General features: G+C 39.8%; 1 protein-coding gene across 1 annotated transcript; it reads left to right on the top strand.

Annotated features, from left to right (window-relative positions):
• Positions 1 to 16,240, top strand: LOC135344767 (uncharacterized). The gene is made up of 6 exons (XM_064542043.1): positions 1 to 143; positions 7,743 to 13,018; positions 13,097 to 13,372; positions 13,515 to 15,410; positions 15,485 to 15,642; positions 15,702 to 16,240. Exons 2-4 carry the CDS (start codon positions 7,753 to 7,755, stop codon positions 13,796 to 13,798), a joined length of 5,826 nt encoding a protein of 1,941 aa, XP_064398113.1. The 5' UTR covers positions 1 to 143; positions 7,743 to 7,752; the 3' UTR covers positions 13,799 to 15,410; positions 15,485 to 15,642; positions 15,702 to 16,240.
• Positions 16,241 to 16,870: the final 630 nt, after the last annotated feature.

Raw genomic sequence — 16,870 nt, forward strand, 5'->3', positions numbered from 1 at the left:
CCTCCCACACTCTAGTATAGTATAAACGAACAAGTATGGACTATTAAACAAGCAACCTTTGTAAGCAGAGAGTGAGACTGCAAGAGTTTGGCACATTATAGGACGTACACTAGAGACAAACAAAAAGTGCTTTTCATTGCAAGGTAAAACCCTCATTGCAGCTTGCAACAGTTTGATAATAAATTATTTTTCCTGTAAGTTAATTGTAAGTCAGTAGATCTATTACTAATATAGTTATACCATAAATGTCCAGCCCTCTTACCTAAGCTTCTGTTTGAGTGTAAAACCTCCCGTGAAATTTGTAATTCACCAACAATATACAGTATCTGATTGTTGACGTGAGTACTCACACAACAAGATGCTCAGTAGAGCATTCACCCTGTGCGTTGAGCTTCATCACACAGCAGCAAAACGGATATGATAACTAACAATCTTAACATTATGGGGAATAATCGTGATCGGGGTGAATCTACCGTATTATTTGACCAGAGGCCGCTCTTGTGTATAAAGGCAGCATATACGGTATATATATAAAGCAAAAAAGACTGTGTTTTTTTGTCGCCTTCGAAGATTGCCTACTAGTTTTTCAACTATCAGTAGCTTCATTATTTTTCAACCATGCAGTCTCAGCAGTTAAGGGTGCCCGCACATAGTAACAAATTGACATAATTTAACCACAAAAATGCACCGTTTAGATCCTGAGACTTGCACACACAGTATTTAATTTCAATGCGTGCGCTAGTATAGTAGTAACCACAAGTAACAACATAGTGGTTTTGTGAGAATGTCTTCAATTAAATCATAGATACACGAAAGAAAGGGATAGGCAACGCCCCACGTGATGCTAGGTAAATGCAGTGTGTGACGTCACACCCTCTGGTTGGAGGCGAGTTGCGCTCAAGAAAGTATACACAATGATCCCTATATCTGCTTATTTTTCTCGTAGGGGGCCTAAAAGAGAAATTCAAAGCAATCAGGCATCATGCACACATACACCCAGCACTACTGATAGCTACAGCTGCTATGTTAGTGCCGAGCTTTCTTTTATTCAGCTTGATTTGTGTGAAAAAACACCAGTTTATGTACCTCTATCTCCAATATGAAATAATTTTATAACATGTACGTTTCACAGAATTAAAGTGTGTTTATAACTGCATGGAACAAAGCATATTTTCCAGCTCTCAATGCAGTGAAGTAGTAGCAGCACCATGAAACGTTTGTCCGAAGTCCAGAAAGTTTGCGTACCTCTCCTGCTCTTACTGTACATGGTAATCTAGTTTGAAGTGCTCTAAGACACAGTTTAGGTATTAGAAAGTGGAACACAAGTATCTTTATCTGTATTGTGTGATCGAAGAGATGGCATTTGAAGGACTTGGGAACAGACCTGTTATGGTTTGTAGAGTGTACTGACACCCCCTTTGGAGCTCACTTTCTCATCACTTTGCATATAGTAGCTCTAAAAGATTAATAGCCTATGTCTAAGTGTATCTGGTGTCTCCTCAAGAGCACAGTTTAATTGCTATAATACTACAAACTATTAAATATCTTTACTGACATTTTGAGTGCACACACCCCTTTTCACTCATTACACGCCCCTTTTTAGCAGCTCGCCTCATCCAACGGAAGTGCTGGGCGTTGCCTATCCCTTTCTTTCGTGTATCTATGATTAAATTAACTACAAGCTGCAAAAGAAAATCAGGTATAGCTACACAAACAATAACAATCCAATAAATACAGAGCCAGATTTGTAGCAAAGGAGTGCCTTCAGTAGTAGATGGGAGAAACGTAAGTGTGCCAATAGACCCCAGTCTCGGTACAATCAGCACGAGTGTCCGAGTTCCTCAACTAGCATTAGTCACACAGCAGGTTGGATTGTCTCTTGGTGTTAATACACTGTCTTCATTTGTGTCGAGTGGAGACGTTTCTCTTCAGTGCTTTGGACGTTGTACTATCCACAATTCGAGCTGTTCATGGCACTATCCAGTGTTGTCCTTTCTCCTCAATGGCCACCTGCATGTTGATACGTCTAGTGTAGTGTACCTGCAAACAAACGATCAAGTCCATAGCTCTACTGCTTTCCTAGACGGAACTTCTTTTAGCTAGATGATGAAAATCAAGTGTAAAATCTGTTCTCATCATCCTTTCCTCTCCATTTTTGGAGTGCACACTAGTAGAGTGTTGCTTCATAATTCTGTGAAGGATCCATGTCTCCCCTGCAGGTAGTTTCATAGTTAGCTTTCCCTAGCAACGTGTGTGTGGGCGTAGGTGTTCCAGCACCCTTAGAGCAGTCCATGAAAGTGTCTAGCTCATATTTGTGCCCACACACACACACACATGCACACGCACGCACGCACGCACGCACACACACACACACACACACACACACACACACACACACACACACACACACACACACGCACGCACGCACACACAGACACACACACACACACCATTCACTCTACCCTGCTGTGCGCGCACACACACGTGACAGGGTATATCAAGCCATTAAACCACAAATCTGTGACAGGCACTGACAGCTGCCACATATAGATCTAGACTCAGCTTTGTGGTTTAGTGGTGTGAGTCGTGAGTATACATCCTTAAACATTCAACTTAATGTTTGATTGTGATACTTGAAAAGCACTGGCTGTGTATGACCGGTAATGCATGCATTTCAATGAAATTCATTGGATTGCAGTCCATATATAGAGTAAGTCGTCAGGCGTAAGAATTAGCCAGCTAAAAGTGAATTATAATGCACGAATAAAATGACACTATAAGGCCACAACAAGATGTAGTTCTGTTTCTGGTCCATCCGCCGCTCAATATTTGACTCTGGGCTGTTTTTTCAGCAACACACCTAATGCGCATGCGCAAACCACACCCACTCACTGTAGGTTGAGTGGGTGTTGCAATAATTACATGTACAGCACCTACAACACTTCAATATTCAGTAACCTAGTGTTTGTATCTTGTATACAACCTTTTTCACCTCACTTGAAATATCAGTTTAAAAATTTAAAAACAAAAAAAGAAATGTATACCACTAATTGACCTCAGGTATGTGTACATAATTATAGTGATGGTCAGAGCTGGATGCTCACAGTTTCAAATTGCATGTAAATGAATGATTGGTTGTGCAAGACCTACATCTATTTTTAGAGCGTTGTATTGATGTGTTTAGCCTTCTTTCGAGTGAATCCTAGGCGTTTAAGTAGACAGCATAATGTGGCAGCACTTTAGATCTACCAGTAATCTGAAGCAATTGGGTCTGAATTTTAGGTAGTCAGCTTTTCACAAATCATTTCAATTCATCGTGAGATCATCTAGACAGTGCTCCCTTGGGCTGGCTTTATAAGCAGCGACACATCTCCAGTGCATTGAAATCTATGAACAATCCTCGGGCCAAACATGTAGTAGCTTCAGCAACAAACAATCTATCTGCTGCTTCCCGATGGTACAGCAATTGACAAGCTTTTGCCATACCATTCTCCACCTCAGATATAGGATTTTGTACAGCCAGGTTCCCCCATTATTACTTGCAATCATTCATTTACTGTGAGCATGGTGACCATTACTATATATGTACACATACCTGAGGTCAATTAGTGGTACATTTCGTTTTTAAAATGTATACATTTCAAGTGAGGTGAAAAAGGTTGTACATTATCTTGTATTTTGCAATGAAAGATGTTATATGTGGCTTATTTACTTTGATACAGAGCATGTATACAATGGCTCAAGCTAGTACAATGACAGCTAGTATATATATATATAGGTGTTTGATATAGAGACAATTCTCAGTTCAATGTTCTGGTTGCCAAAAGCCTAAAATACCTCTACCTGCATGTACTGCATGTATGTTATTTAGATGTTATTTTTGTGTTGTAAACCTTTTTTAAAGACAAACCGTGAAAAATAAAAAAGTGGTGACACTGCAAAAATGTGTGGCTCAGTTGCTGTTGTCCCTCCTGGCCTCACGTAATCAGGAAAGCAACCTGACCAGAAACAGAACTACCTCTTGTTGTGGCCTAACACTGAGTGGGACTATACTATAACCAGTACAATTTGGATGAGCCTGCATGGCTCTATATATAGAGAGATCTATATTCAGTAACTGGTGTGTGCATCCAATATCTCTCATATGATAGGTTAATTATAGGAATATGTTATATGGAGAAGGGGATATGAAACTGGATCACTTGACGCTTATTGATGCTTATTGGGATGGTCCTTGATTCCCAATACTTAGAACCATGCAGAGATAAAATGAATGCCATGTCTTTGCCCTATATAATTGATGGTCTCCTTGGTAGTAGAAAGGAGGGCCTAATTTTAGGATACGGTAATGATCATGTTGGAACTGTTCAGTTTGTTATGCCTCGGTGCGCATGCGCAAGCGAGGTATACAGTAGTGTGTTTGTGTGTCTGTGTGTGTGTGTGTGTGTAGACTATTTCAGCTGCTCAAGGATCAATGAAGTGCAAGTAAGAGTTTCTATAGGCTTCTAGTCATGTTTTCTTGGCATGCTATTTGTGGATTTGCAAAATAAAGCTTCGTTCTCGAGTTATACCTAGTTTTACTTACTTGGAATGCCATTGCAGCCTTTTCAGAAGAGTCCGTAGCAAAACTTGTTCACCGAGTGTTGCTACTCTATATACTTAGTAGTTAGCTCTGCACTAGAACGCTAGCTATTGGTAGCTGCAAGAGTGAGAAGAGAGCTGCAAGGCTCTGCTGACTTGCAACTCTAGTATTGTCCACTGCCATTAATTTTAGACTTGAATTTTTGGCATCGATCGTTTTTAACAACAATCATAATCGATCATTACCCACTATTTGAGTTTCCCTGTGATTACAATGCAGCAGAATTAAAAATGTTCATCATGCAATGATAGTATAAAAGCTAGCTAGTAGTTTTATGTTATGTAGCTTTGGCACCTCCACCGAGGCATCAGCACCCGCGGTGCTTTCATTTTTAAATAGTTCCTTCGTGAACCCATTTCTGTATTGTACACTTTCTCAGCACTGTTTATTAGGTGCTCTCGTGCTCTTGAGAGAGAGCCTTGATCGAGTGCGTCGGTGATTCTAGATATTGTATATTACTAGAATATTTTGCGGGTGAAAAACCTTTGGCGATCTAAGGGATCGTGTGTATAATTAGCGGTTTAATTGAGGTTTTGCGATTTTATTTTTGCGAATTGATCAACACTCGCATATAATGTTTCATGCTCACAATATTATAGTGTACGGTAATTGCATGCGGGGAATGAAAGCATCGCGGGTGCTGATACAGAGTAAAGTACACAGGCTAGAGCACAGTAAAGTAGTACAATTGAATATTTCATGCATAATATAATTATTATGCATGCAGCGGAATAAGGAAATGGTGAAAAAAGTACCATGCAGAATCGTTGCTAAAAAGGATATACCAAAAAGTGCAACTGTTTTGCAGCTCTTTTTTTGCTACTATATAATAGCTAGTGTTAATGTTCTAGCTACCTACTAAGTATAGAATATTGCTACGCAAAAGTTTAAAAAGACTTCAATAATGGCCTTCAAAGTAAGTTAGCCATAACTCAAGATTTTCTGCCTCATTTTATCAACCAACTGTATCACCCATTCACTTATATACATGTAACAAGATGGTATCGCATGGTCCTCAGTACTGGCTTGATGAGGTAAGAGGTCAGTCCATGGCAGTGGATGCCCGACGGCGAGCTTCTCTTGACATAAGAGGAGAAACTCAGAACGGCGCTGTATTTTGCAAATCCATAAAAAAAACGTTACTAGAAGCCTATATACTAACTTGCACTTCATTGATCAGTGAGCACTATCTCCAGTAGTGTCTGCTCCAAGAGTAGGAGCACCAGAGCTGGACACACACTCTACTACACACTTCTGGGTGTGAGCAGCGGTAGCAGTCTGCACGGACAGACACACACAGTGCACATACAACCGTACAACTCGCTTGCGTATGCACACTGACACCGAGGCAAAATAGTGGCTTCAACGCATACAAAAAGAACATACCGTAAACGTTGAAATTTTCGACGCATCAAAATTTCGCACTTTCTGCACTAGGCCCACAATTCTTAAATTTCGTGCGCATAAATTTTCGTCCGTTATATTAACGTAGGTGTGGCTACCACGTACACGTACACCCACGTATATATTTAATTTCGTGCGTTGAGTCCAAGGACGAAAAAAATGAAATTAAACACCCGTCGAAAATTTCAACGTTTACGGTAGTAGAATTAGATTTTGGCTATCCTTACACCAAAGCAGAAGTAGCCAGTGAAACCACTATAGAACCAGCCGATTTCTAAACTAATATATCCTTCAATTCACATATATAATGTGGGCCAGATAAAAGTTAGATGTGATTCTGAGTCAGTTATGAAGCGCTTGTCATAGACCTTTTGTTATCCTTGACGTCTCTGGTTAATCCTATCGTCCCATGAATCGCTTCATGCAATTCATCTTGATCGATAAGTTTCACCAAGAGTTCATTAGGAAGAGTACGCAACTCCAATAGACTGTACACAAAAAGCATTCCTCCAATCTGACGTCACAGATACTGGCTGTAGTAACCGCAACTAGCAGGAAAGGCAATGAATAAAATTAGTAACTCATTGCCTTTCCTACACTGGCAGTTGTAAATGAATAACACTAGTGATAATTATCACAATCATCACTATGTTATTCATTGCAAATTTGATTTCACATTTTATACAACAGCATGTGGTTGCGACGTGAGGTTGGAGAAACGCCCCCTATGGTTTTAAGTGGAGTTGCGTACTCTTCCTAATGAACTCTTGGTTTCACTAATCTAGCTAGGGATAGGTTAAACACCAATTATCTGTAATCAACTACAATCGATTTTAAATAAGTCCAAAATCAATCGTAGAAAATGGATTGTCAAAGATTACTCGAAATCAATTGTTAAAAATCAATTGTCAAAAATTGAGATCATATCAAATGCACACGCCAGTTACATTCCAGGGGCGGATCTAGCAGGTAGCAGAGGGTGCTCAAGCACCCCCCTGACCTTGGACAAATAATTACTTTGTGTCTCACTCATTGGCTGTGGAAGTCACTCTTCTAGCTAGCTGAGTAGCTGTAGACCTATCTATTACAGTATTGTCTTTGATAAAAGCTTGACTTGTGCACTGCAGTGCAGACTAGACTCGACAAATAAATCAGTACAGAGTGCAAGGAACCTGTGCAATGCAAACCACACCTAATTAAAAAAATTATTAATGTCACCCACCAGAAATGATGTCAAAAGGGCGGAACCCTTGATTTTCGCGCGCTATACCGCGCGGGACGCTCCTTGCCTCTCTTGCTCAGCACCTACCTACCACTTTTTCTAGATGCATTCTGTCACAAACGGTGTTCCATATGCTATATTCTAACAGCAAATCCTCCTCAGGAAAACCGGTAATCTGTGCCTAATAATTGATTTTGTTGTCCGATCTTGCGTAACAGACACATCAACTTAGTATAGTTAATATACACTTACTAGAATTGGTTTTCAAACAATAAATGCATTATCCTAGCTTATCCATGGATATACTGATGATGATTATCACTAGTATGTGCCTAGTAACTGTCACTCGTGTCTTGCAGGATTGTAACGTACGTGCTTGCATATCGTTTGCGATAATTCACTAACACAATTAAATTGTATAATTTTGTAAAAGCTACTCTATATAGTATAACATTTTAAATTATTTTTCATCAGTGCCGTAGTCATGGAAATGGCTGATGACAGCCAGTCATGTGACACTCCCCTACACACTGCTGCAAGCCGTGGGGACTTAGATGAAGTCAGAAAGCTTTTGATAACAAAGCAATATGAAGTGGACACCAGAAACTCACACAACCAAACATCTCTTCATCTCGCATGTGCTAATGGTCACCTCGATACGGTTTGGACACTAGCCAACGACTTTGGTGCTGACATAGGAGCTATTTATAATGGCAATACACCATTGCTTATTGCTGCTAAGAATAAACATGTGCAAATAATTATCGTGTTGATCCTATTATCAATGCTTGGTAGACAAGTCATCAATGGAATAAGACTACCATGCTCCTTTAGCCACACTGAGCTTGATTCTCATCATGTTAAAATCTTTGAGGATGTCCTCTTTGAGTATTACAATAATTCTAAAGCAGTGGATAAAACTATGCAAATGATCTCGAATTTTTTTCTTGATCAATATAATGATGTAGGCTTCTTTGCATTGCTTGTAGCTGCATCACTTGGTCTCAAAGACTTGATTGATCGGTTAGTTGTAGAAAAGAAAGCAGACCTCAATATAAAGGGCTTCCGTGGCTTGTCTGTTCTCCACTGTGCCTGTTATGGAGGACATGTACTGCTCGTGGAGAGCCTTGCTTCAAAATATGGCCTCAATCCCGCAGATAGAGATGATATAGGAAACACACCTCTACATATTGCAGCCATGAAAGGACACATAGAAACAGTTAGACATCTTATCAGCAAGCAAAGTTGTAAACTTGATGGTATTGATAATCAGAGTAATACACCATTGATGCTAGCTGCACTGACTGGTAATTCACATGTTTTGGATGCGTTAGTCAAAGAATTCAACAGCAGTTGTCATGTCCGAGGATACAAAGGTCGCACTCTCCTTCATCAAGCTTGCAATGGTGGTCATATAGAACTAATAGACAAACTGGTGATGGAACAGGGCCTCGATCTCGCAGATAGAGATGATAGTGGAGACACACCTCTACATATCGCATCCATGTCCGGACATGTTGAAGCAGTTAGACACCTGATCAGTAAACACAGTGCTGATATTGATTGCACTAATAAAAATAATAATACACCATTGATACTAGCTATGCTGAGTGGTCATACACATGTCTTGGATGCGTTCGTCAAAGAATTCAACAGCAGTTGTCATGTTCGAGGTTATAATGGATGCACTCTCCTACATTATGCATGCATTGGTGGTTATATAGAACTGATGAACAAACTGGTTATGGAATATGGCCTTGATCCTGCAGATAGAGATGATGATGGAAACACACCTCTACATATTGCAGCCATGACAGGGCATGTTGAAATAGTGAGACACCTGATCATTAAGCACAGTGCTGATATTGATTGCACTAATAATAAAAGCAATACTCCACTGATGCTAGCTGCACTGAATGGTCATGCCCAGGTTTTGGATGCGTTTGTCAACGAATTCAACAGTAGTTGTCATGTTCGAGGTTACAATGGTCGTACTCTTCTTCACCAAGCATGTGATCGTGGCCATGTAGAACTAATAGACACGCTGGTAATGGAATATGGCCTTAATCCCGCAGATAGAGATGATGATGGAAACACACCTTTGCACATTGCATCCATATACGGACATGTTGAAGCAGTGAGACACCTGATCAGTAGGCACAATGCTGATGTTGATTGCACTGATAATCGGAGTAATACACCATTGATGCTAGCTGCGCGGACTGGTAATTCACTTGTAATAGATGCATTAGTCAAAGAATTCAAAAGCAACCGGCATGTCCGAGGATACAATGGTCGAGCTCTCCTTCATAAAGCATGCTATGGTGGTCATATAGAACTGATAGACAAACTGGTAAACGAATATGGTCTCAAGCTTGTAGATAGAGATAATGATGGAGACACACCTCTACATATTGCAGCCATGACAGGGCATGTTGAAACAGTGAGACACCTGATTAGTAAGCACAGTGCTGATATTGATTGCACTAATAATAAAAGCAATACTCCATTGATGCTAGCTGCACTGAATGGTCATGCCCAGGTTTTGGATGCATTTGTCAACGAATTCAACAGTAGTTGTCATGTTCGAGGTTACAATGGTCGTACTCTTCTTCACCAAGCATGTGATCGTGGCCATGTAGAACTAATAGACACGCTGGTAATGGAATATGGCCTTAATCCCGCAGATAGAAATGGTAAAGGAAACACACCTCTACATATTGCAGCCATGAAAGGACATGTTGAAGCAGTGAGACACCTGATCAGTAAGCACAGCGCTGATATTGATAGTATTAATAATAAAAGCAATACTCCATTGATGCTAGCTGCACTGAATGGTCATGCCCATGTTTTGGTTGCGTTCTTTAAAGAATTTAATAGCAGTTGTCATGTCCGAAGTTACAACGGCTGTACTCTCCTTCACTATGCTTGCGAGGGTGGCCATATAGAAGTAATAGACATAATGGTAATGGAATATGGCCTCAATCCTGAAGATAGAAATAGTAAAGGAAACACACCTCTACATATTGCAGCCATGAAAGGACATGTTGAAGCAGTGAGACACCTGATCAGTAAGCACGGTGCTGATGTTGATTGCATTAATAAAACGAAGAGTACTCCATTGATGCTAGCTGTACTTAGTGGTCATGTCCATGTTTTGGATGCGTTAGTCAAAGAATTCAACAGCAGTTGTCATGTTCGAGGTTACAATGATCGGACTCTTCTTCACCAAGCATGTGATCGTGGCCATATAGAACTTATAGACAAACTGGTAATGAAATATGGCCTCAGTCCCGAAGATAGAAATTTTAAAGGAAACACACCTCTTCATATTGCAGCCTGTGAAGGACGTGTTGAAACAGTGAAACACCTGATCAGAAATCACAAAGTTGAGACCAACATCACTAACAATAAGGACTCTACCCCATTGTGTTTAGCAGCTCAAGGTGGGCACCAGGTTGTGCTCCATGCCCTGATTGAAGAGTTCCATTGCAATCCACATGTCAGAGGCTACAATGGTCAAACTCTACTTCATTATGCTTGCAAAGATGGCCACATAGAAACACTAAAAACTTTGAAATCAAAATATAAGGTGGATCCAACAATTAGAGACAACGATGGGAACACTCCTCTCCATATTTTGTGTCGTGCCCCGCATACTGAAGAAGAGAAGCTGAGATTAATCCTTTGCAAGTTTCAGTACTGGACAGTGTTTCAAGTTAACAATAATGGCAACACCCCTCTTCACACAGCAACTCGATATGGGCAAGCTCGTTGTGCACGTGTACTATTGCAGAAATGCAATGCTCCACTTTTTGTGCGAAACAAAGATGGGAAGACAGCCTTTGATTTAGCTAAAGCTCGGAAAAGTCAGGAAATTATCACTCTTTTCAAACATCATAATTCTGAAATCCAATCAACCTACCAGCAACTATACAAACTTGCTGAACAAGATTTTGGTGGTGAAAAGTACCTCACAAGAATATTTGTTGTAGGTCATCCAGGTGCAGGGAAATCCACGCTTGTTGAAACTATCAAAAAAGAAGGTTTCTTTAGCTTCTTTAGCACATCAACTATAAAACTCCACACTGCGGGCATTGTTCCAAGTACTTACGACAGTAATGCTTACGGAAGAATGATACTCTACGATTTTGCTGGTGATTTCGAGTACTACTCCTCACATGCTGCAATTATGGAGTCTATCGACACATCGAAAGGAAGTAATATTTATTTGATAATTTGTGATTTGAGTGAAGGTGAAAAAGAGGCTGCTACAAAATACAGCTACTGGCTTTCATTTCTATCATACAATATTAAGCAATTCTCACACACAGTTATTTTATTAGTGGGAAGCCATGCTGATGTCATTAAAAAACCGTCAGTTGAACACGCATTATCTGTGCTTGACAGTATATCACAAAAGTTCTGTAGCAACTACAAAATTAATGATGCACATATAGAACGAAGTGTTGCTCTTGATTGTCGTAAACGAGGAGCTGTAGTGAATGACATAAAGAAACTCGCAAATAGATTCTCTAAATTTGTATCCCCCATTGGACTTTCCCCGGAGACAAGCACCCTATTGGGATTGTTGAAAAAAGACTTCGAACAAGTTTCAGCTTGCAAAGTAAGCCTTCTTATCTCTCACATAGAAGAGACTGGAATTCCGCTGCCACTAAATTCTTTATCGCTATACACTCTCATAAGAGAGTTGCATGAGTTGGGTCTGCTAATGTTGATAGAGAGAGAAGGGGACTCCGTTGAGAACCACATAATCATTCTCAAGATATCAACATTCACGTCAGATGTACATAGTAAACTGTTTTCAAAGTCTGCTAAAGCGGATCTCACCAAGCACATCGATCAACTCAAGCTCAGTGTAGGCATTATTCCAGAATCACTACTGGAGAGAGTACTGCCAGAGTACATCACAAAGGAAAGTCTACTTAAACTGCAGTACTGTCAAGAAATTGAGAATTTGCACGTGGAAGAGGACCACACTCTTTCTCAACTCACTTCTGAGACAGTATTAACAGAGAATACCACTAAAGAGAAATCTCATCTATTTTTCCCTGCTCTATGTGATCTCAAGCTCGAGGAAATTCAATGGCCAAAATCCGAAGGTGATAAGATTACTTTGGGATGGTATGCTAAATGTGATGATGACGGATTCGACTTCTTCCCAACACGATTTCTTCATGTGCTTATCGTTCATCTCTCCCACAGCTTTGCGCTAAAACAAGATCTTCCAACAAGACACAGACTCTCTATAGAAACTGCACATTATGAATATTCTGCTCATAATAGTTCTTTGATTGCTGAGGTACATGCTGCCAATCGTCGTTGTCGTGTCTGGTCGACTGGTCTACATTGGCTTATGAAGAACGGAGTAGAGGTATTTGTCGATATGCCTAAAGATGCTAATAATAAAGAGCTTATTGTACTAGCAAGGAGTAAAGTTCAAAATCAAGTTGAATGTGCTAACACTCTGCGAGCAGTTATTCAAAAAACCGCCAATACAAAATTTGAATTCTGTGCTAGTATAGTGCCTACTGTTTACCTTCTTGATCCGAACAATCTCGAGGATGAAACTTTTACAAATGCTAGAAAAGCACCTAAGTATTCTCTTAGAGATATTGAAAAAGCTCTAGCAGAAGGCACTTTGCAAGTCACAGATAAAGATGGAGAATACTTTTCAACTCCAATCAGAGATTGGATCAGCCCAACAAGATTGGTTTCATCTTATTGGAGTAAGTCACATTCACACACATTAGTAGCGTAATTATAAGCGTAATTATTACTATAATTATACACATTATATTATGCAGATTTTGTTTTTCCAATGGATACCTTCTTAGTTCACTCTGCTTTGCAAGGAGTACATGGTGCTAAATGGAAATTGCTAGGATTAAATCTTTCGATCTCTTGGACTGAATTAGATATCCTTGAAAACGAAGTATCTTTTCCTGGTGACATTGCTAAGAAAGAAGAAGTAATTCGACTGTGGATGTCTCAAGAACCCACCTGGATAGTGTTGGTAGACGCTCTCAGTCAACCTTCAATGGGATTGGCCAGTAAAGCAAGTCAAATCTCACAAGAATATAGTAAGTACACCTCACAATCATTATACCTCATTCCCAGGCCAAGTTTTCGCTTTTATGATGTTCACACATCCAATGTATAAGTTGGCCTGGGAACGAGGCTAAGCTATAAGCATATTGCTATTCATGTGTAAATTTTATATAGATGTGCCTCTACAAGAGAAAATCTTTTGCAAAAACAATTCATCCCTCCTTCCTGACGAGGATTTTCTCCAATTGTTTGCCGCCATCATTGCCTCTCGATGGCAGTGTCTTGCTTCTCCTCTCTCCCTCACTTCTGAAGACATTGTGAGCATTAAAAGAGAAGCAAGAGGAGCAGAGCCGATCAGACAAGCACTCGTTATGCTACAGAAGTGGGCATCTAGGGAGACGGCAACTTATGGTCAGTTGAGAGAGAAACTCCGTACACTCTCAGTGTTTAATATCTGAAAGTTAGTTCATTCATCACAGCAGAAATTTATGTGTATAGCTATATGTTCCATATTCATTTAGTTGTAGCTGATGTACGTTATAAATGCACCTATAGCAAAATCACCTTAATTGTTTGTGTCACTGAACTTTCAGGATTATGCTTTGCCATTACATTTAAGCAACAATAATGCTACACTGCACTTTTAATTTGCATACTGCCCTGCAAATGCAATGCACCATGCCAACTTCATCAAATCGCACTTTTGCACCATACAAATTGCATAATTTTGTTAGCCTACTAGTTTCTTTTATTGTCAATTATTACTGTCAATGCTTCCCCCAAGTAACTTTGGTACAGTAACTGCTCAGCTATATATAGGTATAGCGATGTACAAACATTCTGTACAGCTCCAACATTAATGATTTGCAAAGTGTTGCTCTTGCTCTGTCGTAAACGAGGAACCTCCAATCAGAGTTTGATTCGTTAGCAGTAGTTGAAGACGTTTAATGAGGGCGATCCTCTCCAAACTAAATACAGTTGCCACTATTTTCAGTTATTGAGTTGTTGAATAAGATTCGGTAAGTGCGAACTAAGTACCTCCAATCAGACATAAGGAACTTACTTAGAATTATCATCCCCTATCGAACTTTCCACGGAGACAAGCTCTCTTTCATGGGATTGTTGAAATACGTTCCAGCTTGCAAAGTAAGCGCTTCCTTATCTCTCACATAGAAATTACACTGCTATCCGAAAAGAGTTACATCAACATTCACATTAATGCTAAAGCAGACCTCAACAAACTCACGATCAACTCAAGCTCAGTGTAGGCACTATTCCAGAATTACTACTGGAAAGAGTACTGCCAGAGTACATCACAAAGGATTAAGCTGCATTACTGTCAAGAAATTGAGAATGTATACGTGCATGGAAGAGGACTACACTCTTTCTCAACTCACTTCGGGGCCAGTACGAACAGAAGTGCCACTAACGAAAATATTTTCCCTGTTCTATAACTATGATCTCAAGCTCGAGGAAATTCAATGGCCTAAATCCGTAAAATTACTTTGGGATGGTATGCTAAATGTGATGGTGACAGATTAGACTTCTTCCCAACACAATTTCTTTATGTGCTTATCGTTCATCATTAAAACGAAGCATGCCAACAAGTCCGCTACAGCTTCCGATTTTTTGATTGTGGATATATATACAATAACACTGCCAATCCTCGCTGTTATGTCTGGTCAACTGGTCGATCTTGCATTGGCTTATGGAAAACGGAGTCAAGGTATTATTTTGTCGATATGCTCAAAGATGCTGATAGTAAAGAACTGAAGGATCGAGTGCATGACATCCGAAATAAAGTATATTGTAGAGTGTTCCAAAACTCTGTAACTATTAAATTTTATTCAAAGGTAGTTGAAGCAAAAATGAAGTTCTATGCTGGCTGTACCTTCTTGATCTGAGCAATATCTTTTAAAAAATGCAGAAATGCACCTAAATATTCTCATATAGATCTCATTGATAAAACATTAGCAGAAGGCACTGAGCGAGTCATGGATAAAGAAGGACGATGCTTCTTCTCTCCGATAAAAGATTGGATCAGCCCAACAAGACTGTTTACTTACTGGAGTAAGTTTCACACACAAACACACACACACACATATCTTTAATATTGTCACATGCGAGACGTGTCGCTTATACAGATTTGTTAATCTTCCTTGGTGAAATTGCTAAGAAAAGAGTATTTCGACCGTGGTTGTCTCAGAAACCCTCCTGGATCGAAAATGTTGGTTGATGCTCTCAGTCAACCTTCAATTGGATTGTCCCAGAAAGAAAAGCAAGTCTCACAACAATACATGCAGTAAGTACCTCATTCCTTTATCATGTGCTGTTTACGATTTCAAAATTGCTATTATATAGACGTAACTCTACAAGAAAAATTCTCGAAGGCAATTCGTTTGTCCGTCCTGGCAAGGACTTTCTTCAATCGTTTGCTGCCATCATTGGCTCTCGATGGCAGTGTCTTGCTTCTCCCCTCTCCCTCACTTCTGAAGACATTATTGTGAGCATCAAGAGAGAGACAAGAGGAGCAGAGCCGACCAAACAAGCACTCGTCATACTGCAGAAGTGCATGGGAAACCAGACAGACGGCAACTTATGATCAGTTCATATATCTGAGAACTTTAGTATCAGGACAAGTAAATGTACCTGTAGCTACGTTCGATTGCACCTATATAACTATTGTTATACGTCACCATGTTTGTGTCTTAGAACTTCAGAATTTATGGTATTACCTTGTCAATTAAATTATAATTATTTTCAATACACCGCATGCATGCATAGCTATTTATATACCGCAATTATTTATAGTATCATTTGGTTACCTCAATTCTTATCAGTCATTGTTTCCCCAACCAATTTTTGTACTAGATCTAGCTATATATAATATAGTTTTCCTATGTCATGACCATGTAGCGTAGCAATTACGGAAATTCCTTAACATAATGGTCGCAACCATTTGCCGCAGTCTTGTTTCCTGAGGATGTCTGGTTTCAGTTGGGAAGGGGAAACCATGCATGCAAATACCTCTCAACCATGCTGCTAATTATAATAATTCATGGCTGAATATTACGTTTATACTGTTATCACTAAAACTTGACGTACATGCATTGATTGCAAATGCGTGTATTTAACGCTCAAACATGGTCCTATTTTTTATACTGTATACATAAAAATTATAATAAGTGTTCGAAGGCCGTGTCATTTTGCATGCATACATCTAGGAACATACAACCTATACACTTGTTTAATACATAATATATTGGTACCTATATAATTATGCACTCGACAGGCTCAGCACACCTTTGTTGGAGTTGTTGGTGTTTCCTCGCAACCATGCATATAGCTTCTCACCAGAGGAGGCTGGAACCACTTGACCTTGCAGACTACTTTTAGTGTCTGTAAGCTTTCGGGGGGGGGGGGGGTCAACTTTTATTTCCGTCCGAGATACAAGTCTCGAGGCCAGCTGTGCGTTGACCTCGAGAACGAGCCACCGATGGTATCGAAGCTTACACAAGAGCACTGTATCT

This window comes from Halichondria panicea, chromosome 12, assembly GCF_963675165.1.
Source record: "Halichondria panicea chromosome 12, odHalPani1.1, whole genome shotgun sequence".
In the NCBI taxonomy this organism is placed as follows: Eukaryota; Metazoa; Porifera; class Demospongiae; order Suberitida; family Halichondriidae; genus Halichondria; species Halichondria panicea.

Coding starts and splice junctions, on each gene's coding strand:
- LOC135344767 (XM_064542043.1), top strand. CDS start 7,753: ATGGAAATGGCTGATGACAGCCAGTCATGTGACACTCCCCTACACACT. Junction 13,019..13,096: donor ATTGGTTTCATCTTATTGGA/GTAAGTCACATT, acceptor TATATTATGCAG/ATTTTGTTTTTCCAATGGAT. Junction 13,373..13,514: donor TCAAATCTCACAAGAATATA/GTAAGTACACCT, acceptor AATTTTATATAG/ATGTGCCTCTACAAGAGAAA.